General features: G+C 37.8%; 1 protein-coding gene across 5 annotated transcripts in view; it reads right to left on the reverse strand.

The window, feature by feature from the left end:
• The window catches only part of Scamp1 (secretory carrier membrane protein 1), a 102,308-nt gene that overhangs the window by 9,012 nt on the left and 69,531 nt on the right, over nt 1-23,765 (reverse strand). For all 5 annotated transcript variants that reach the window (XM_020184107.2, XM_020184106.2, XM_074077235.1 and 2 more), the window contains 2 exons: nt 10,236-10,337; nt 6,562-6,679 (listed from right to left, as the gene is read on the reverse strand). In XM_020184107.2, coding sequence (XP_020039696.2) covers nt 6,562-6,679; nt 10,236-10,337 — 220 coding nt within the window. The remainder of the gene's footprint in view (nt 1-6,561; nt 6,680-10,235; nt 10,338-23,765) is intronic.

The following is a 23,765-nucleotide window of genomic DNA, read 5'->3' on the forward strand; positions in this document are numbered from 1 at the left end:
GGGTTCAATCCCTAGCACCACAAAAAAAAAAAAGGTGAACATGCAAAGGATCCCAAGTGAGGACAGTGTGTTGACAACCTGCTCAAGAGGGCCACATTTTTCTAGGAATTCAAAAGCATTGCTCCCCTACTCTGTGTCCTGTGGATGAAAATAACAAGCACCTGGACCAACAGTTCAATGGGCAATGAGAATCAACTGGAATTCATTCCTAATCAGAGAAGACCACAGTGCTAGACAATTCAGAGAGAGAGACAGAGACGTAGAGAGAGAACAGTGATATACCTGTTTGTGATTATGGAAAAACAGTAATATCAGTTTTCTATCCTAAGTCCAAAACAAAGTTTTGGAAGAAAAGGAATGTTACTTTCAAAGAAAGTAACAGTCATTTTATATGTAATGGACTATCTTCACAACTTTTAAGAACATTTACATGGCTGGGCAAGGTGGTGCACGTCTATAATCCCAGCTACACAGGACATGGAGATGTAAGGATCATGTTCGAGGCCAGCCTGGGCAAAAAAAAGTTAGCAAGACCCTATTCTCAAAAAATAAGGTGGGTATGGTGGCACACATCTGTAATGCTGCCAAGGAGGAGGCAAAGATAGAAGGAACGCAGTCTCAGGCCAGCCCCAAGCAAAAATACCAGACCCTATCTAAAACCAAACTCATGCCAAAAGAGTGGGTGCATGGCTCAAGTGGCAAGGCTTAGTGTAACCCCAGTACTACAAATATATACAGATTGTCAATTTTAATAAATGTTCAAAATTAAAGCACTTCAGACAAACTTGGTTCTTAGTTCTTTTGCCTATAATTCTTTTGAAATGTAAAAGCATCATTAATAGCTATTTTATTAATGTGGACCTGAAAGTTTATGAACAAATTTTCAACTTTCATAGGAAAGTTGATCAAAACCAGGTCCCCAAAGAATACAAACTGTGTAGTATCTATTAATGATCTCCATATTAATTTATTATAACTCTTTGACCAACAAGACAGGGAGTTTTCAGCATACCCTGACAGTCTCACATGATTCATTCATTATTAGTCAATTCATTCATAGTACCATCCCTTTTAGCCACAAACCATTATCCAATTCTTTCTAATACTTTACTGTAAAATAGAATTTAGGACTGGCAGCATGGCCCAAGTGGTAGAGCACCTGCCAAGCAAGCACAAAGCCCTGAGTTCAAACTTCTGTACCAACAAAATTTTTTTAAATTTAAAAATAGAATTTAGAATAATCTGAGAAAGCAAATCTATTTGTGAAAGATAAGGGCTGAACTATTTCCTTATCTATGAAGTTGTTCAAGTGACACATATTCTTTCAATACTTGAAATCTGGATTATAAAATGGCAGTATGGAAGAAACAAAGCCATAATGAGCACTCTGATCACCAATGACAACCTACTCAGATTACACAAGACTTCAGAATGACAACAAAATTCTCAATATTGTATTTCCATCCAAACAAATATATACCACAGAGCAAAGCTGGACTGGAGACAGGAAGAGTCTAACATCCAACAATTCTAAAGCCAAGATAGCGTACACAGGTGGCTTTGTGAGGGTGTTCACTGCTCGTGAAGAACCTGACCCCTAGTGGCTATAAACTGTGTTGACAGGCCCTCAACAGATTTTTTGGTTATTAAATCTTGGTAATTTGTTATTGAGTTTTGAGCAAGTGCAGGAAGAAGAATTAGTTGTTCCTCTTGGATCTCAGTTTCTACCACAGTAAATGAAATTACTGTCATTAAAACATGGAAGCTGCTCCAAGTTTTTTTTAAGTATATATTATCCTAATGCAGAAAGTGACCTCATCTAAAGCCCTCTTTTCACAGGTAAAGAATATGAGACCAGGGACAGTGTAGAGACTTGCAGAGCACCACAGAGAGCAGACATATATAAAAATAGGTACCTGGTTACTTCTTTAACTATGAGTTTAAAAATTCAACCAAAATATTGTAGTATGCCACATAATCCCCATATCAGTACTTTTATCTTATTTGGGAAACAGTCTTTTTTTTTTTTCCTGTGGTTCTAGGATCTGAACTCAGCGCCTTGCTCTTGCCAGGCAGGTGTTCTACCACTTCAGCCATGGCCCCAGCCATTTTTCCCTCAGTTATTTTTTCAAATAGGGTTTTGCATTTATGCCTGGGACAGCCTGGACCACCATCCTATTTACGCTTCCTGCAGAGCTGGGACAACAGGCATGCACTATAATGCCCAGCTTTTTATTGATTTAGATAGGTTCTCAAGAACTTTTTGCCCAGGCTCTCTGAACCATGGTCCTCCCAATCTCTACATCAAGTAGTTAGGGAGCTCGAGCCACCATGCCCAGCCTTTCTGAATGCCTGGCATATGAATGTGAATAGGGCTCTACAACTTTTCCTTTCATGAGCTGTATCTTGAAAAGCTGCACACCTAGAAAATGGAAGGGTAAAAGAATCCTAGGTTAAAGAGTTCAGGGCCCTGCACACACTGTCCATTACAAAGAAGCTATGGCATAAACACTTCCTCCATGCCCCGTCTGTGCCTCTTATATTCCCCTGCCACTACTACCAGTTAAAATTTCTTCATGCTCTTCCTGGGGCAGACTTGTATGTTGGGAGTGTTCTGCCCTTGGCCCTCTTCTCGCTCCGTGAACTTTATAGGCTTCACTTACTTCAGAGGGCTAATATTTCCCAGTCTAGAAATCCAGCCTAAAGTTCTTTCCTTACTCAAAAAGCCTGCCCAGTATTTACACTTTAATGGTCAAAAGATTGAAATCATCTTTGTCTCCAAACCTGCTCTTCTTACATCCTGTGTTCCTGAATGGCCCATCATCTAAAAACATGGGTGTCATCCTTGAGTTTTTTCTCACTTATAAGCCCAAATACTAAAAATCATTACCTGCTCATTTTCTCCTGGCTACATATAATTCAGGCCACCTTTATTACTAACTAGCTTTCTAGGCTGTCTCACGGTCTTAGTTTTTCCAAGTCCCACAACCCTACCCCACTAATCCCAAATCTATTTCAGAATAATCCTTCTAAAACCCAAATAGATCAATTAAGTAGCTCTGCTCCTTAAAACTCATCTTTTTGGAGAAGATTCAAACTTCTTAACAAGGTTTCTTAGTTTATAAGACCCTGCAGGACCTAACTATACTTATGAGTTTAGTCTCATTGCCTCTACTCTCCATCCCCCTACATTTCTCCTTGCCCCAGCCCATACACCAAGTTTCTTTCCCATCAGTTGATTCCTTCAATATGCCACATTGTATCCAGCAATCAGACATGAATTGCTATCCCTACTACCTAGTTCTTACTTATCCTCTATGCTTTTCCCTTCCCTTTTCCCTTTACTTAGATAATTATGACATGGTCATCATTGTATCTCGGGTGACACGAAACTTAAAAAGATTTCATAGCCAGGCATGTTGGCACATGCCCTCAGTCCCAACTACTTGATGGCTGAGGAAGGCCTCACTGTGTTGCCCAGGAGTTTGAGGCCACACAGTGAATGAGGCCTTGGAGTTTTCTTGTTGTTGTTTGTTTTTTGTTGCTGTTCTGTTTTTTAAGACTTCATTACTTGAAAAGACCTTCAAAACCTAGCCAGATGTTCCCTTGCTCCCTATGCTTGCTTCTGTGGTAGCCATTAAACCCTGGACTGTGGTGTCTATTCACTTGTTTCTCTTTCATACTAAAATGTAAGCCTCTTGAGCTCATGCATGGCACATGATACATGCTCGATAATCACGTCACACCACAAAACCTTCTGACACACCCAATATGCACCTGAAATGAGAAAGGAATTCTCAGGACTGAGGGCTTGGTTTAAATGGTGGAGCACTTCAGAGTACCAGACCCTAAGTTCAGTCCCCAGTACTGCAAAAAAAAAAAAAAAGAAAAGAAAAGAAAAGGGAGGCAGAGAGGGAGAGAGGGAGGGAGAAAGGAAGGGAGGGAGGGAGGGAGGAATTTTCCAAAGAACGGTGCTATGATGATCAGTTTGGAATTTGGCTAGGCCATAGTCCCTAATTATTCAACCAAACACTAATCTAGGTGTTGCTATGAAGGTATTTTGTAGATGAGATCAGCATCCATTATTAGTTGGTGTTAAGAAAAGAACATGCTGGATAACTTGGTTCTTAGCCAACCAACTGAAAGGCCTTATGAACAGAACTGAGGTGCCAGGAGCTCCAGCTTCTGCCTGAAAGTGTCAGTGCCCTCTTAAGGGCCTGCCCTATAGATTTCAACCCTCATAAGTAGGTAAGCAATTCCTGGCAATAAATTTCTCCATTCTGTTCTGTTTCTCTGATTGAACCCTGGCTAAGGAACCTACTCAACAAAAGTAGGCCCTAACCAGTCAAGGTCTCAGTCAAGCTGAGGTTGGCAATGGAAAGGAAGAGGAAAGACGGGAAAATACTAAGAAGATATCAAAGAAAGTATGAAAGAAAACCCAAAGAAAAGTATTTTTTTTTAGTAGCGAAGCACTGACCAAAATAGTCACAGCACTCACATGAACAAATGGAATCACAAAAAGTGCTTCACACCATCTCATTCACAACAGATACTCAATAAATGCTTCCTTTAAAAAAAAAAAAAAGCTTCACTGAGATAAAATTGTTGCTACACAATTTGCCCTTTTAAAACATGCAACTCAACAGTTTTTAGTACATTCATAGAATTGTAAATATAATGTCTATACAAGGCCTTAGAACATTTTCATCACTCCAAAAAAAAAATTTTCAAAACATGAGCAGTCATACCACACCACTGGTAAACACTATCTACTTGCTTTCTCAATGGATTTGCCTATTTAGGACATTTTATACAAGAGGAATCAAACAATAGGTGGTCTTAATAAGTATTTCTTGACTATGAATCTGAACATCATCAGAGAGCTAGTGCTGAAAAGAAAGAGAAACATTTATGATGCATCACTGTGAGATGATGACACCAATTGACTGGAGAAGTAAATGACCAGCTGAAGATGCAACTAAAGGATTATGCTAGGCATTATCTTTCCCAATTCTAAAACTTTAGGTCATGAAGGTAGAGAAGACACTGAAACAATGAGGAAGGATGAAATTCCCAAAGAGAGAGAGAGTATGTATTGCAGAGAGCAGAGAACTGACTGCTCATAAGACCTTTATGGGCTGGATAGAGAAATGGAGGAAGAAAAGTAGTCACAGCAGAACACTATTACAAAGGCCTTTGTGGTATGGAGGCTGCAGTGGTCAGAGAGCAGGAAAGTGAAAAAAATGCTACAGGATTATAGGGACAAGAAGAACACAGGCTAGTCTTCATAGGGTTTTGAGAAAGATAAAAAGCAAATATATGAGTAATATGCATCAAGAGTAAAAAATGGGGCCAGCAGAGTGCCTGCCTAGCAAGTGTGAGGCCCTGAGTTCAAACCCCATTGCTGCAAAAAAGAAAAAAAAAAAGAGTGCAAAATGGAATTAAATATAAGGTACAATTATTTTTATAAGTATTATTTGTATATGTTATCAAGTTACCAGTCAGTCAAAGAAGAAGAAGGAGGGGAGGGGAGGGGAGGGGAGGGGAGGGGAGGGAGGGAGGGAGGAAGGAAGGAAGGAAATGTAAGAACTTTTTCTTTAAAATGAGGCTTTATCATTTTAAAACACAGGTGTTATTTCCAGGATCTCTGCATCATGTTTGAACCCATGTAGAATACCAAATATACTCCAAGACACAACAAAATAAACAAAAACATTTACTATCCCCAACCCCATGCAATGATTCTTTCTTAAGGCTGTAAAATAAACACAGGCATTCTACTGGAAAAAAATGTAGCTAAGATAATCTGGCAGTTACTAAAAACAAAATTCATGTCATACCCATATTTGAATTTGTTACCAGCTCATTTTATACTTTTAATTTACTCTTTAAATTTTAAATATGGATAAAATATGCACCACACATAATAATTTTACTTCTACTTACTAATCAGTCTGCTTCATTTTTTAAGAAGAAATTAGAGTATCTAAGAGATCCACATTTTAAAAATGAGATTGTTCAATTCAAAAAAGAAAGTTTTCAGCTAACAGGATTAAAATACAAGTCGAATACCATTGTCCGAAATGCCTGGGATCAAAAATGTTTTGTGTTTCTGAATACTTGCAAATAACATAATGAGACATCTTGGGGATGGGACCCAGATCTAAACATGAGATTTGTTTATTTTTACATACACTCTATATACAGAGCTCAGGGTAAATGTTAATATGTCTGGATGTCACTGAAGGTCAGATGTGAAATTTTCCACATGGTCTCATGTCAGTACTCAAAAAAGTTTCAGGTATTTGGAGCATTTTGAGTTTTAGATTTTCAGATTAGAGATTCACCCTATATTCCCTTTTCAGGAGAAGCTGAAAATGAGATGCAGTTTTTAAAAATGCACCTGTGCATATCTTAATTGTAAAAGTAATCATTAGAGAGCAAACCATTTTGCGAGTGGCAAAATGGCTTGAGGTTATCCTGAATGAACAGCGAGATGGGAAAATGAGCACACTGTGACACATTCACTATAAAAATCCACACAGATAAACCCTTACTTACTTTCTTAAACATAACTAGTGAGATGACCGCTGATGCTGTGAAAAGTGCTGCAATGATTATCATCATGATGCCGACAGGAACATTCTGGTTGAGACCAGTGAGGGATGAAATCCACCCACTGCAAAAGAAGAAAAAGAGTAATCAGGCAAATAACACACATTTTTTAAAACAGCCTTATATCTAACCTGTATTCAGTAGGTATGAGCCAAGGAAAGTTCAGATTCCTTAAATGCACTGAATGTGATTCTCACAACCACCCCAAAGACAGATGCTACTTATTTTGCAGATGAGGAACTGAGTCACACAGATGTACCATGCCCAAAAACACAAAGTCAATAAATGGCATAGTATGAAACCAAAATCAAACCAAACTCCTGGGTCTCAAGTGTTCACCAACAGATTACTGCATTTTTAAGGCTGTGAATTCATTACTACATTTTTAAATGTTCATCGTAAATTTCTATGAATTAAGGGAGAAAATATTTGCAAATCACATATCCAACAAAGGACGAGCTTTTAAAAGATAAAAAGAACTTTTAAGGCTCAACACAAAAAAAAAATCATTTAGAAAACAGGCAAAGACACCATGAGACACTTCAGTCAGAAGTCACTATGATGGCAAGTAAGGCCACGAACAGATGTTCAACAGCATTCATTAGGGAGATGCATGTTCAATCACAATGAGGTATCACTACACACACCCATCAAAGTGGCAAAAATAAAAATAGTGACAACACCAGCTGCTGGCAAGGACATGAAGGCTAAATCACACTTAACTGTTGGAGGGAATATAAAATAGGATAGCTATTCTAGAAAACAGTTTGTCAGTTTCTTAAAAAAAAACAAAAATATAAATAAAAACTTATGTTTAGATGAAAACCTGCTCACAAATGCTCATAGCAGCTTTCTTCGTAAGAGCTGCAAATGTAAGCATACACGTGCACCACAGATTACAATTAAAGAATAAAAAGGAACTACCGATGCACGTAGCAACCCGGGTGACTCTCCAGAGAACTACACTCATTGAAAATAAAAACCAGTGGTTGCATACTGTATGATTCCACTTACATAACCCTCTTAAAATGAGAGTAACTGAAGTGACAAGCAAGGTTACCGAGGGAGTGGCAACAGGAGAGCTGCAAGTGTGGCTATAAAAAAGCAACATGAGGAATCCTCTGGTGATGGAAATGTTCTGTATCTTGGTTTTGAATGTTAAGATTCTTTGTTTTTATATTTCACACTGTTGAGGTAAACTGGGTGAAGAGTACTTGGGATCTCTCTGAACTTGTTTCCTGCATGTACACAAAATATGTGTGTGCAGTGATTCCACCTCTCAAAAACAAGTGTCCATGTATATGAGTTAAAGCTTCAATATAAATGTATATAAACTTACAATTACCTTCAAATACATTAATTAAATTTTAAAATATATGAATTATGTAAGTATTACCTTAAAGCAAGTTATTTCAAATATGCTTTTATTAGTAGACTCTTCTGTGCTGTTATGTTTAATTTTGACATTTTTCCCCCTTAGTCTATACTAAAGAGCAAGAGAAATTACTTCATTTTCTCAAAAATTAAAAAAAAAAAGTGCTGTTCAATAAAGGAAATGCAAATTAAAACCACACTTAAGATTCTACTTCACCCCTGTTAGAATAGCCATCATTAGCAACACCACCAACAGGTGTTGGCGAGGATGCGTGGGTGTAGGGGAGAGGAACCCTCTTACACTGTTGGTGGGACTGTAAACTAGTACAACCACTCTGGAAAAAAATTTGGAGGCCACTTAAAAAGCTAAACATTGTACCATTTGATCCAGTAATACCACTTTTGGGGGTATACCCAAAAGACTGTGACACAGGTTACTCCAGAGGCACCTGCACACCCATGTTTATTGTGGCACTATTCACAATAGTCAAGTTATGGAAACAGCCAAGATGCCCCAGCACTGACAAATGGATTAAGAAAATGTGGTATCTATACACAATGGAATTTTATGCAGCCATGAAGAAGAACAACATGTTATCATTCACTGGTAAATGGATGGAATTGGAGAACATCATTCTGAGTGAGGTTAGCCTGGCCCAAAAGACCAAAAATCGTATGTTCTCCCTCATATGTGGACATTAGATCAAGGGCAAACACAACAAGGGGATTGGACTTTGAGCACATGATAAAAGTGAGATCACACAAGGGAGGGGTGAGGATAGGTAAGACACCTAAAAAATTAGGTAGCATTTGTTACCCTTAACGCAGAGAAACTAAAGCAGATACCTTAAAAGCAACTGAGGCCAATAGGAAAAGGGGACCAGGAACTAGAGAAAAGGTGAGATCAAAAAGAATTAACCTAGAAGGTAACACCCATGCACAGGAAATCAATGTGAGCCAATGCCCTGTATAGCTATCCTTATCTCAACCAGCAAAAACCCTTGTTCCTTCCTATTATTGCTTATACTCTCTCTACAACAAAATTAGAAATAAGGGCAAAATAGTTTCTGCTGGGTATTGAGGGGGGGGAGAGGGAGGGGGCGGAGTGGGTGGTAAGGGAAGGGTGGGGCAGGGGGGAGAAATGAACCAAGCCTTGTGTGCACATACGAATAAAATAAAAAAAAAGTGCTGTTAAATCAATGTATTTTTTTAAATGTTTAAAGCATTAGTTACCTTTTCCTCAAATCCCAGAGACTAGTCACTATTTAAAATAACAATGAAAACCAATTTTTCCCAAGAACTGACTTAAAGTGCCTACGTAAATTCTCTGCAATATATATGCCCATTAGGACCTCTGCCAAACCGCCGAGTTGTCTCACTGCTCGGATTCAGACACAGCATGCTAAACTTAAGACCTGGCACCCTCTACTCACGTGCTCATTTTGATTCTAGTTCATGGGCATAGTGCATAACAAGTGTGTCACACATGCTTTGGGCATACAAAGACGAGAGCGAATGAAGCTCTCTATGAAGAAAGAAGGAAGGGCCAGACAAGTTTAGAGATGTGACTCTTCCCACCCACCACTTCCCTCAAGGAATGCTTCCTCCAAAGAGTAGGGAGAAACAATGGGCCCTGGCCCAGAACATCTGTTTCTGAGGGACCCCAGTGAGTGAGCATCCTGTCGCCCTGAGAATGACTCCACTGTCTCAAGATATGTCTAAAGATATTATATTACACACACACACGTGTGTACTCTACCTCTAAAAGACAAGTGTCCATGCACATATGTATATAAATACATGCATTTGTGTACTTAAAATAATGCTTTGTACATATGAATACCCTTCTCCTTCAAATTCTTGGAGTTCTTTTCTTTCCCTCCCACAATCTTTGGTTGAGAGGCCCATCTCTCTGGCCTCTTCTTGAGTCTCCTCTGCATCCTTCCTTTTAGTGCCCACTGCATGCACATTTTATTTAAACTAGATATGATGCACTATTTTAAAAAATGGAAATTAATCTTTAAAGAGAATGATATATTCAAAGGTAATGTCTTAGGACATTTTGAAACATTGGCGTTTTTGGTTTTTGTTGTTACCATTTTTGCTTTTTGTTGTTTTGTTTTTTGCTTCTGCTAATTTGATGTGTTTTTCCTTTTTTTGTACTTTTCTGTACAGTGTTAACTGTATTAGGGAACCAAAATTTTTACACAAATATTAACAGCTTAAAGCAAAGTAAATAAACTTACCAGTTGCCCCAATTATGAAATCCTGCAGCCTGGAGCACATGTACAGCAAACTGACAAATATAGACGAAGAAGAATACAAAGAATCTGAATGAACTGTCACTCCTTCAAAAAAAAAAAAAACAGAGAGAAAAAAGAAAAATGGGGCCAAAGGAAAGACAAAAGGGGGAAAAAGTCATTTTCTCATTACCTTTACATTTACATGCAGGTGACATTCAAACCTTAAAACAAAACTGTGGCTTTAATTCAAACAGAAAAAGCATAAAATAATTTATGTGACCCTCTAGTGCAAATATTCAGTATTATTCCAATTTCACTTTGTCCTTTCAATTTCCAACTGTACCACAATCTACCTTGACAAAAATTTAGTTTTTTTATTAGATAATTTTGTAGAATTACATAATTAATAAACCACAAATATTTAAAATGCAGAATTTGATACAGTATGGATTGAGTTTTTTAAAACATGGATATCCAATTGTTCTATCATCATTCAAGAGATTTTTCTGCACCTCATTGCTTTGTAGCTTTCTCAAATCAGGAGTTTCAGTATAGATGGGTTTCTTTTTATTTCGGAACCACTGGTCTAATTTTCTACATTTTATGTTAACATGTACTATTTTGATTACTGGGGCTTTCTAATAAGTCTTCAAGTTAGGTATTATTAATCTATTAACCTCACTCTTTTGCAAAGTTGTTTTGGCTGTCCTAAGGCTTTCTGTATGCCTTTAGAAACACTCTGTCTTATTTCTAGAAAACAGACTACTGGAATTTTGATTGGAATTGTACTACAAACCTATAGAATCATTTTAAGAGAGCTAATATCACAATAACATCAAGTCTTCTAACTCACTAGAAGGTATATCTTTCCATTTATATTTTCTGTAGGGATTACCAGGAATCTAAGAATAAAGACAGTTTCACTTCTTCCTTTCTAATCTGGATGCCTTTTATTTCTTTTCTTGTCTGGTTTGGCCAGGGCTTTCAACACAACTCTGAATAGAAGTGGCAAGGATGCATGTCCTTATCTCAATACTGGCAAAAAACTCTCCTTTCACCACTGAGTATGGTTTTAAGTACAAGCTACAGTTTTTATAGATGTTTTTTATAGGATGAAGAAGTCCCCCTTCTATTCCAAATTTATTCAGTGTCTGAAAGGATGTTGGATTCCATTAAGTGGTTTTACATGAATTAAAATGATCATTTTTTAAAATGTTTGGTTGTAATATGGTGAATTATCACTAATTAATTTTCTAATGTAAAAACCAATCTTGTAAGCCAGGTGTGGTAGCACCCCCTTATAATCCCAAAACTGGAGGTTGGCAGGTTCGAGGCTAACCTGGGCTACATGATAAAACCCTGTCTCAAACAAACACCCAACCTTAGATTCCTGGAAAAAGTTCCGCCCACTTGACCATGACAAAGTATCAAGTCTGGCAACACTTTTAATTGCTCTAAATTTACCCCATTTTCTGTTCCGCACACTGAAGAGTCAAGGCTGTAACAGTCCCATCTCTGCATAAAGTTCTTCATCAAAGAGGAAAACAGAAGCCACAGGAATAAACCCCTACCACTCTCTCCCCATGCCTTCCCTCCTTCTCAGCCTACATCAACTTCCTCCTGACCTCTGTGAAGAGGCAGTCAGTATCGCTCTCTGCCCCAATTTTACTGTTATTTCCGTCACTTATCTGACTATACTGTTTCTCAGGTTCCTATTTCTAGACCCACCTCCTCTACGTTAAATTACAAAACTATTTTTATAGGGAAGTGCCTAAAGGGATTCTTTTATTTTCTAATGTTTGAGAATCATCCACCATTTAATAAGTCCAAATAATGTGACACAGCATATACATCTCACAAAACACACCTGAGCCTCCACTTCAGCTGCTCCCTCAGTGCCTTTAATACCTGACAGTTTTCTTTCTGACTGGCAAATCTTTTGAGATTAGTCCCTAACTCCACTGAAGCAATACAATCATCGTATTATTGTAGTGAGGTCCCTCAAGATGCTTGAAGGAATGGACAGATAAAGCTGAGGAGCTCTGTCAGGAGGAGGGCTGGACCTGAGTCAGGATCACAAAAGGACCAGGAGAAGAAAATCACTAGGGGTAGAAGGGTTTCTGTTGGCACCAATTACCCAAGGTAGTCAGTCCTTGTGCAGGAGGAGGCCAGGAAGCACCTTATACTGAGCCTTTCTATGTTTTTGTCACTGCTGGGGACCAAACCCGGGGCCTTGCATATTCTAAGCAAGTGTTCTACCCCTGAGCTACATCCTCAATCTGACTCAGCCATTTTAAACCAAAGAAAAGAGAACAAAAATACAGTTAGAAAAACAGTATGAGTTATTTAAACTTAGTGGTTTATAATCTGCCTCAGATTGTAACTAAGTATCTATGGTATGGTGAATATTTATGCATAGTAAATCTACCAAAGCATTCTATTTCCTGGTCAGAATAAACAAAATAAACAAAAGCTTCTTACTGCTTGCCTTCCTGGCTCGTCCAGATCACAGCCTATTAGAAAACTGAACTTCGAATAAGGCAGGGGTTTTTGGTCTAATGTCTTCTGCTGCCAACTGGCAGCATAGTTTTAATAGAAAAGTTCATTCATATTTTATCATAATAAATCTCAGAAAATAGATTTATATGCTCTCACAAAGTTTATTTCACATATCAAATCAATAACACAGATACCAGTATAACTACAGCTTGGGGGGCCAGGGAGATACCTCGGTGGGAGCATTTCATTTTACAAGAACTAGCAAAATTTACATTTAATCATCGTAAGGTAGCACAAGTAAAATACTAATGGCATTACCTTTAGCAATCGGTATAGTGGTTAAGGGCACGAAGCTTTAGTGATGGAGGGTGTGGGAAAAATACTAAACCTGAGTTTCCATTTGCGAAATGGGACAACAGTAGAACCTACTTTTGTATGCATAGAATAAGACACATAAAGACACACAAGCACATAGTAATAATTGTTACTTGTTGGTACCTCTAATTACACTAATATGATATTGGACCAAAACAAACTGTTTTGCTCACAGAAGTAATATTCTGCTCTCAAAAGTGACATTTGACCACTGATAAGATCTTAAAAATTTCTGGAACATGGATGATAATCACTACTACTACAATCAAGTAATATATAAAATTCTTGATGATGTAAAGGCACTAGAATAAAAAGAAACCTAAGTGCAGCTCCACAGTTACTTAGAAAATCCAAAACTATCTACACCAGCCCCATGTCCCTCTAATAACTTTGTGCTGACAGGAATTTTCTCCAGAACAGGGATTTCATAGACGAACCTCCCTTGCAGTATTGGGGGGGTCAAACCCAGGGCCTAATGCATGCTAGGCACAAAGTACTTTTGTAGAATAAACTGAAACATAGACTTATCACTCATATCAGTTCTCCTTGAATTTTTTACTAAAAGTGCTCAGTAGTAAGAGTACTTGCCTAGCACATACCACAAAAAAAAGAGGGTTATAATTTTATATATCAATGGGAAATAATCCTAAAATCATCTATATTTATTGCCAGAGTACAGATACATATGTATACTAGCAAAATATATTTTATTTTAATATAAATGTCACTTACATTAACATATATATAACCATGTGTTTCATCCTGCTGTATTCTACCCCTAAACTACTCTTAGTTACACCATGCATGTTTACTATGACTAGAACGATGCTATTCTGTTTTGCATTTCCTTTTATCATCAGCTGTGTGCAAAATGACCACCAGACAGAATATGCACAGAATCTGGAACTGACTCATCAAAAATATTTTTAAATTGATCTCATGTACCTATTATTGTTTTTTATACTTACTGAAAATCTCAAACATTGTACAGTGCCTAGAAGGTTTTTCCTGTGCCCTTCCCTACCTGCAGTGGGTCTTCGGCTGCACCCTGAGGAAGATGAAGCTTGACGCCCCATTTCACTTCTTAGCTGTACCTAAGTCCACTGAAAGGCAGCCATTCAATCTGAATACTAAGTCAAGGAGACAAAAAGGTTCGCCATTTGTTTACCTGGAGCAGACACTGAAGGACATACATGTAAGAAGAATTCAGCTGAAGTTTATAATGAGTCGCTGAAGGCTGGCTCGAGGAAATACAGAAGAACTCTGGGGAGCCAGACACACATGAGCAGGTTCTTCTCCACAGACCTCAGCTGCTGAGAAGAATGGCTGCAGGCAGCCTTGTCTGGGGTACAGGTGTGGAAAAACCTTCCATAGGAGAAGTGAAATGGGGCATCGAATTTCATCTTCCTCAGGGCACAGCTCAAGACCCACTGCAGGTAGGAAAGGGCACAGAAAAAACCCTCTAGGCCTGAGGAGAGGCAGGAATAGATGCTGTAAGTTGCCACTACTAAAACTTATACAAGAAGGAATGGCAGAATCACTGAGAAGAGTAGATGACCTCATTCCAGAGACACAGGCTGCCTATGCTGCGGCCAAACCAGAGCAAGAATATCTCTCTCACCAACATCCACCCTCCAGGCTAGCGCACCTGAAGTAACAAGCAGCAAAGGAACGGGGCACTTGGGAGAGGCACCATGGGGAAGCCTGACACTAATGGAGCTAGCATTGAAGAAAAGCCCTGGAAAATCAGGCCTTGCCCATGTGGGGGCCAACCTAACCAAGGCACACATGGAAATGCCTCAAAGAATCCCCCCTGTATAACTAGTATATGCTAATACAAAATGTCTTTTTAGAAAAATAATAACAAAAAGGAATATGAAGTCTATGGAGTATGGAGAGCAATCATGGCAGCCAAAATTGAAACCCAGTAATTCCTGACTTGACTACCTGAAACCCTCCTTCCCACCCTCAACCCACCAAAGCCTGGCACAACATCTTCAGGAGATGTCCAGCTTTTAGTAAGAAATTATGAGGCATAAGAAAGATCAAAAGAAAAAATACTATCACGAGATAAAGCAATCTAGAAAACCAGACTCACCACTCAGATGCCACCAGCGTCAGACAAGAATTTTACATAACTACAATAGTATGTTTGAAGTGCTAGTCAAGAGGTGAACAACACACATGACAAGAGGGGGGTCTCAGCACACACACACAAGCTACAGGAAATAAAGTGTGGTAGAAATGAAGACGGTCATTAGCAGACATGAGATTGCCTGTGAGATGCTCATCAATGCAGCAGCACAGCTGAGGGCCGAGTCAGTGAACTTGAAAACAGAAACTATACAAGCGAAATAAATGCAAAGATTAAAAAAGAGTCAGGGGGAGGGGACAGAGCATCCAAGCACTGCAGGGCAACATAAAACAGTCTGATAGACCTACATGTAACAGACTTACAGAAAAATAAGACAAAAGAATATCTGAAGAGACAATGGGCTGTTCCAAAATTAAGACTCCAACCCTAAGCTCTAAGAAAAGTAGAGAACACGAAGGAGAAATACCAATACACACTCATGCACATGACACACACATATGTCGGCAAACATATTCAAAAAGGCCAAAACTAGAAATAAGAAAAAATGTCCTGAAGGCAGTCAGAGAAAATAAGACACATCACATATGGAAAAACAAAGGTAATAGCAGACTTCTTGCCAGAACACATAAAGTAATGTGTTTGAAGTACCAAAACAGAAACCCTCTGAGAACCGAGAATTTTATATTAATTGATAACACCTTTCAAAAATGAATGAGAATTAAAGACTTTTTCCGACAAAAACAGAACACTGATTACCAGCAGACCTGTACTAAAAGAAGTATTAAAGGAAATTTTGGCAAAATTATGATACAGAAACATGGAACTAAACACACACACACACAAACACAAAAGTGCTAAAATAGCACTAAACAGGCCAGTATAAAATTCATTTTTCCTTATTTTCTGTTTTTCTAGAAATAACTGATTTCCTAAAGCAAAAGCAGCATCGGTGCAATGTATCTCTGGTGTATACATATACATAGGTATACATACAGACAAAACTTCATAAGCAATGCAGAAGAATTAGGACTCTCTCGTGGGTTGCCCTAACAGTACACATGAAGCAAAGTATTATTATTTGAATATATATCATCATAATTAATTCAAGATTCATATTGCAAAAACTGGGGCATCACTAAAAAGATTTGAAGAGGCATCAATAATGAAAAAATACGAGAAAATACAGAATCATTAACAAATAATCCAAAAGAAGGCAAAAGGAAGGGGAAGAAACAAATAATAGCTATTTCCTTCAAACAAGTTGGTAAAATAACAGATTTTAATCCAAGTCAATCATTTATTTATATTAAATCAAAATGGCAGAAACACAGTACAGATGAGCCAAAATGCATTTAAATCATGTGACCTATCAGATTTTGTAACTTAGCAACACAGCAGGTGATGCTGCTGTTCTCTCTCAGGGTGGCATGGCTGACTGTTGCTGTAGTTCGCTGGAGTCACCCAGCATCACAACAGAATATCATACCACATATCACTAGCTTGGGAAACAACCAAAACTCAAAGTACAGTTTCTTCTGAGTGAGTATCATTTTGCCTCATTGAAAAGTCAAAACATTGTAAGCTAAATCATTGTGAGTCAGGGAATGTCTGACTATTAATTTGGAGGCAAAAGTGACTATTTTTATATGGAGACTTAGCCCCTACTCATTCTCTGGAGCCCTCCCTTCAACATTATCCTGGGAATAAAGTGGACCTCTCTCTTGAGCTCCTGTTTTCTGGATCCCATCTTTTTCCTCCTCCTCCTGGTTTGCGCCTCATTTTGACAGAGGTCATTTTCTGTTGAGGTACAGGAAAGATACCTTTTTGAAACCCTGCTGTCCACAATATCTTTACTGTAAACTTGACAGTTAACTGAGTACTGAATTCTAGATTAGAAATTATACCTCCTTCAGACTGAAAGTCCTGCTCCACTGTTGTCTAGATTTCATCACTGCTATTAAAAAGACTGTTATTACCTTGATGATTGGAAAATAAGTTCAGGAAATTTCCAATAAAGTCACAAAAAAAGAAAAGGATAAAAAATATAAGAAAAATAAGAACAATGGATTTTTCCCAAGAGTTCCACTATCTCGTTAAGAGGACTTTTGTTTAAAAGAACAGAAAGAAAACAGAAGAAATAATAAAAGATGCAATATGATTAGCTTTCTCAGAATTGAAGGACCTGGGATTACGAACTGCTCCTGTGCCTCACAACTTTCCTGCCATGATATTTCAAGTAAGGTAGGGAACATCAGGAAAATGAGCACCTTCATGGCAGCTCCTAGAAGGGACTCACATGACTAAGAGGGGTATATGGAAAACAATGTAAAGTTGGTTTAATATACCAAAGTTAGCAAGGCACAGTAGTTCACATCTATATTGCCAGCTACTCAGGAAGTAGAAATGGGGAAGACTGCAATTTGAGGCCAGTGTAGGGAAAGTTTGTGAGATCCCATCTCAACCAACAAAGATGGGTGTGGTGGTACATGCCTGTAATCCCACCTATGTGAGAGGCCACAGGTAGGAGGATCAGCGTCTGAGGCCCACCCCAGGCAAAATTCAAGACTCTGCCTGAAAAATAACTAAAAGCAAAAAAGGGCTGGGTGCATGGCTCAAGTGGTAGAATGCCTGCCTAGCAAGCACTAGGCCCTGAGTTCAAATCCCGATACTGCCGCGTGTGTGTGTGTGTGTGTGTGTGAATTAATGTAACTCACTGGAAATAGAAGAGAGGTTCCTTAAATCAATAAGGGGCATCTATAAAAAACAACATAGCTAACATCATAGTTAATGGTGAACTTTCCATTAATACCAGGAATAAAGGCATGGTTGTCACTTTTTCCAGTTCTATTCTCACTATTCTAGAAACTACAGCCAGTTTCAAAAGGCAAAAGGAAGACAGAAGGAAAGTAAATTGACTAAAGATAACCAATTTGGAAAGAACATGCAAACTTTCCTTGCAGATGACATTATCTGTGTATAAAGAATCTCTCATCTCAGCATGCATGCACACACATACACACAAAAAAATAGAATTAATGAAAAAATTTAGCATGTAGAAGGTTACAAGATCAATACACGAAAGACAATTGTATTTCTTACCACTAGCAAGAAACCATCTGAAGAGGAAATTAAGAAAAAATTCTATTCAAAATAACATAAAACAGATAAATCACTCAGGTAGAAATAAACTTAACAAAAGAAGTATAAGACTTGTACAACTGAAACTAAAGAACACTACAGACAGAAACTACAAATAAATAGAAATTTCCATATTCATAAGTTACAAAGTCAATATTGTTAAGAAATCTTTTTCCTCAAAATTGGTCTACAAATTTAACTCAATCCCTATCAAAATCACAGCAGGATTTTTTTTCTTAAATGAACAGGATGAGTATAAAATTTAAATAACATGTACAAAGGGCCTTGAATAGCCAAAACAATTATGAAAATGACAAAAGTACAACTGAAACATTAAAAGCAAGAAGAGCTTGGGGAGAGATTTTCCGGGCACTGAATGAAAATAACTTCAACCCCAGTATACTCTACCCAGCAAAACTATCATTCAAAATAGATGGAGCAATAAAAGTCTTCCATGATAAGCAGAAACTAAAACAATATGTGACCACAAAGCCACCACTAAAAAAGATTCATCAAGGGATTCTGCACACAGAAAGTGAAACCCAACATAACCATGAAAGGCAGGCAGCACCAAACTACAGGAAAAGAAAAAGCAAGAAAGTAGAGAGTAATCTCAACTTAGGTATACAGAATCAAACCTTCAAACAACTAAGACAACTAAATGACAGGAATCACCACATACCTATCAGTACTAACACTTAATGTTGACGGACTTAATTCACCCATCAAAAGGCACTGCTTGACGCAATGCATTAAAAAGGAAGATCCAACAATTTGTTGCTTACAGGAGACCCATCTCACTGACAGAAATAAGCATAGGCTTAGGATGAAAGGCTGGAAGAAGATTTACCAAGCCAATGGCCCCCGAAAACAGGCAGGAGTAGCAATACTTATCTCTGACAAAGTAGACTTCAAACCTACATTGATCAAACGAGATAAAGAAGGACATTCCAGACTAATAAAAGGGGAAATAGACCAAAAGGAAATAACAATTATCAACCTATATGCACCCAATGTCAATGCACCCTATTTCATCAAACATACCCTGAAAGACCTAAAAGCATATATTAACTCCAACACAGTGGTTGTGGGAGACTTTAACACCCCATTATCATTAATAGATAGGTCATGAAAACAAAAAATCAATAAAGAAATCCAAGATCTAAAATATACAATAGATCAAATGGACCTACTTGATGTCTACAGAACATTTCATCCAATTTCTACACAATATACATTCTTCTCAGCAGCCCATGGAAACTTCTCCAAAATAGATCATATCCTAGGGCACAAAGCAAGCCTCAGCAAATATAAGAAAATAGAAATTATACCATGTATTCTATCTGATCACAATGCAATAAAACTAGAACTCAACAACAAAAGTAAAGACAAAAAACATGCAAACAGCTGGAAACTGAATAACTCATTACTTAATGAAGAATGGATCATCGATGAAATAAAAGAGGAAATTAAAAAGTTCCTGGAAGTCAATGAAAATGAAAACACAACCTACCGGAACCTATGGGACACAGTAAAGGCAGTCCTGAGAGGAAAGTTTATAGCCATGAGTGCATATATTAAAAAGACTGAAAGATCCCAAATCAATGACCTAATGATACATCTCAAACTCCTAGAAAAACAAGAACAAGCAAATCCCAAAACAAATAGAAGGAGAGAAATAATAAAAATAAGAGCTGAAATCAACGAAATAGAAACCAAAAAAACCATACAAGGAATTAATGAAACAAAACGTTGGGTCTTTGAAAAAATAAACAAGATCGACAGACCCCTGGCCAACCTGACTAAAATGAGGAGAGAAAAAACCCAAATTAGTTGAATCAGGAATGCAAAAGGCGAGATAACAACAAACACCATCGAAATCTAGGAAATCATCAGAGACTACTTTGAGAACCTATATTCAAATAAATTTGAAAATCTTAAAGAAATGGACAGATTTCTAGATACATATGATCATCCAAAACTGAACCAACAGGATATTAATCACCTGAATAGATCTATAACACAAAATGAAATTGAAGCAGCAATCAAGAGTCTCCCCAAAAAGAAAAGTCCAGGACCTGATGGATTCTCTGCTGAATTCTATCAGACCTTTAAAGAAGAACTGATACCAACCCTCCTTAAACTGTTCCATGAAATAGAAAGGGAAGGAAAACTGCCTAACACATTTTATGAAGCCAGTATTACACTTATCCCAAAACCAGGCAAAGACACCTCCAAAAAGGAGAACTATAGGCCAATCTCCTTAATGAACATTGATGCAAAAATCCTCAACAAAATAATGGCAAACCGAATTCAACAACACATCAAAAAGATCATTCACCATGACCAAGTAGGCTTCATCCCAGGAATGCAGGGGTGGTTCAACATACGAAAACCAATAAACGTAATAAACCACATTAACAGAAGCAAAGACAAAAACCACTTGATCATCTCAATAGATGCAGAAAAAGCCTTTGATAAGATCCAACACCATTTCATGATAAAAGCTCTAAGAAAACTAGGAATAGAAGGAAAGTCCCTCAACATTATAAAAGCTATATATGACAAACCTACAGCCAGCATTATACTTAATGGAGAAAAACTGAAACCATTCCCTCTAAAATCAGGAACCAGACAAGGATGCCCACTATCTCCACTCCTATTCAACATAGTACTGGAATTCCTAGCCAGAGCAATTAGGCAAGAAAAAGGAATAAAAGGAATAGAAATAGGTAAAGAAACTGTCAAAAAATCCGTATTTGCAGATGACATGATCCTATACCTTAGAGACCCAAAAAACTCTACTCAAAAGCTCTTAGACACCATCAACAGCTATAGCAAGGTAGCAGGATATAAAATCAACATAGAAAAATCATTAGCATTTCTATACACTAACAATGAGCAAACGGAAAAAGAATATATGAAAACAATTCCATTTACAATAGCCTCAAAAAAAATCAAATACCTAGGTGTAAACCTAACAAAAGATGTGAAAGACCTCTACAAGGAAAACTATACACTTCTGAAGAAAGAGATTGAGGAAGACTATGGAAAGTGGAGAAATCTCCCATGCTCATGGATTGGTAGAATCAACCTAGTAAAAATGTCGATACTTCCAAAAGTAATCTACATGTTTAATGCAATTCCCATCAAAATTCCAATGACGTTCATTAAAGAGATTCAAAAATCTACCGTGAAATTTATATGGAAACAGAGGCCACGAATAGCCAAGGCAATACTCAGTGAAAAGAACAATGCAGGAGGTATCACGATACCCGACTTCAAACTATATTACAAAGCAATAACAATAAAAACAGCATGGTACTGGCACAAAAACAGACATGAAGACCAGTGGAACAGAACAGAGGACCCAGATATGAGGCCACACAACTATAATCAACTTGTCTTTGACAGAGGCACTAAAAATATACGATGGAGAAAAAGCAGCCTCTTTAATAAAAACTGCTGGGAAAACTGGTTAGCAGTCTGCAAAAAACTGAAACTAGATCCATGTACATCACCCTATACCAATATTAACTCAAAATGGATCAAGGATCTTAATATCAGACCACAAACTCTAAAGTTGGTACAGGAAAGAACAGGAAATACTCTGGAGTTAGTAGGTATAGATAAGAACTTTCTCAATGGAATCCCAGCAGCACAGCAACTAAGAGATAGCATAGATAAACGGGACTTCAAAAAACTAAAAAGCTTCTGTTCATCAAAAGAAATGGTCTCTAAACTGAAGAGAACACCCACAGAGTGGGAGAAAATATTGGCAAGCTACACATCAGACAAAGGACTGATAACCAGAATATATAGGGAACTTAAAAAACTAAATTCTCCCAAAACTAATGAACCAATAAAGAAATGGGCAAGTGAACTAAACAGAACTTTCTCAAAAGAAGAAGTTCAAATGGCCAAAAAACACATGAAAAAATGCTCACCATCTCTAGCAATAAAGGAAATGCAAATTAAAACCACACTAAGATTCCACCTCACCCCTGTTAGAATAGCCATCATCGGCAACACCACCAACATCAGGTGTTGGCAAGGATGCGGGGAAAAAGGAACCCTCTTACACTGCTGGTGGGAATGTAAACTAGTACGACCACTCTGGAAAAAAATTTGGAGGCTACTTACAAATCTAAACATTGATCTACCATATGACCCAGCAATACCACTCTTGGGGATATACCCAAGACTGTGACACAGGTTACTCCAGAGGCACCTGCACACCCATGTTTATTGCTCACTATTCACACAGCCAAGATGCCCTACTACTGATGGATAGATCAAGAAAATGTCGTATCTATACATAATGGAATTTTATGCAGCCATGAAGAAGAATGAAATGTTATCATTTGCTGGTAAATGGATGGAATTGGAGAACATCATTCTAAGTGAGGTTAGCAGGGGCCAAAAGACCAAAAATCGTATGTTCTCCCTCATATGTGGACATTAGATCAAGGGCAAACACAACAAGGGGATTGGACTTTGAGCACATGATAAAAGTGAGATCACACAAGGGAGGTGTGAGGATAGGTAAGACACCAAAAAATTAGCTAGCATTTGTTGCCCTTAACGCAGAGAAACTAAAGCAGATACCTTAAAAGCAACTGAGGCCAATAGGAAAAGGGGACCAGGAACTAGAGAAAAGGTTAGATCAAAAAGAATTAACCTAGAAGGTAACACACATGCACAGGAAATTAATGTGAGTCAACTCCCTGTATAGCTATCCTTATCTCAACCAGCAAAAACCCTTGTTCCTTCCTATTATTGCTTATACTCTCTCTTCAACAAAATTAGAGACAAGGGCAAAATACTTTCTGCTGGGTATCGAGGGGTTGGGGGGGGTGGGTGGGAAGGGAGGGCGTGGGGGGAAGGGGGAGAAATGATCCAAACATTGTATGCACATATGAATTTAATAAAAAAGTAAATGATAAAACTTACCAGACAAAAGTGAAAATTCCATCTATCATTCGTCAGCTATCATCTAGAATGACAAACCTTTTCCGTACATTATCTCTAATCCTCTTAGTGACTCTGCAAATATTATCCCTAGATTACCAGCAACAAATCAAGGTTTGGAGAGGTTTCACTGCACTTGACCAGAACCATATAGCTTTCTCAGTCTGTTTCCAATAGTCATACTTTTTCAATAGCAGTGCTTTCTCACTAATAAGTACCTATTATATGGAAGCATTTACATCACATTTAATGATTTGTGGAAACAAAATTAACAAAGTTACAAACCTATAAAAATAAGTAAATCACAAAGTGACACCACCATATTTAATTCTGACATACAGACTTAGCTTTTAAAAGCACACACTCTTGAAACTTTTCTAGATAATTCTCATTCAGATTTACACAGTTGGGATTACCTTACGGAGAACAAAGTCCTGTGAGTATATCACTAAAAG

The sequence above is a fragment of the Castor canadensis genome, chromosome 6 (assembly GCF_047511655.1).
Source record: "Castor canadensis chromosome 6, mCasCan1.hap1v2, whole genome shotgun sequence".
Taxonomy (NCBI): Eukaryota; Metazoa; Chordata; class Mammalia; order Rodentia; family Castoridae; genus Castor; species Castor canadensis.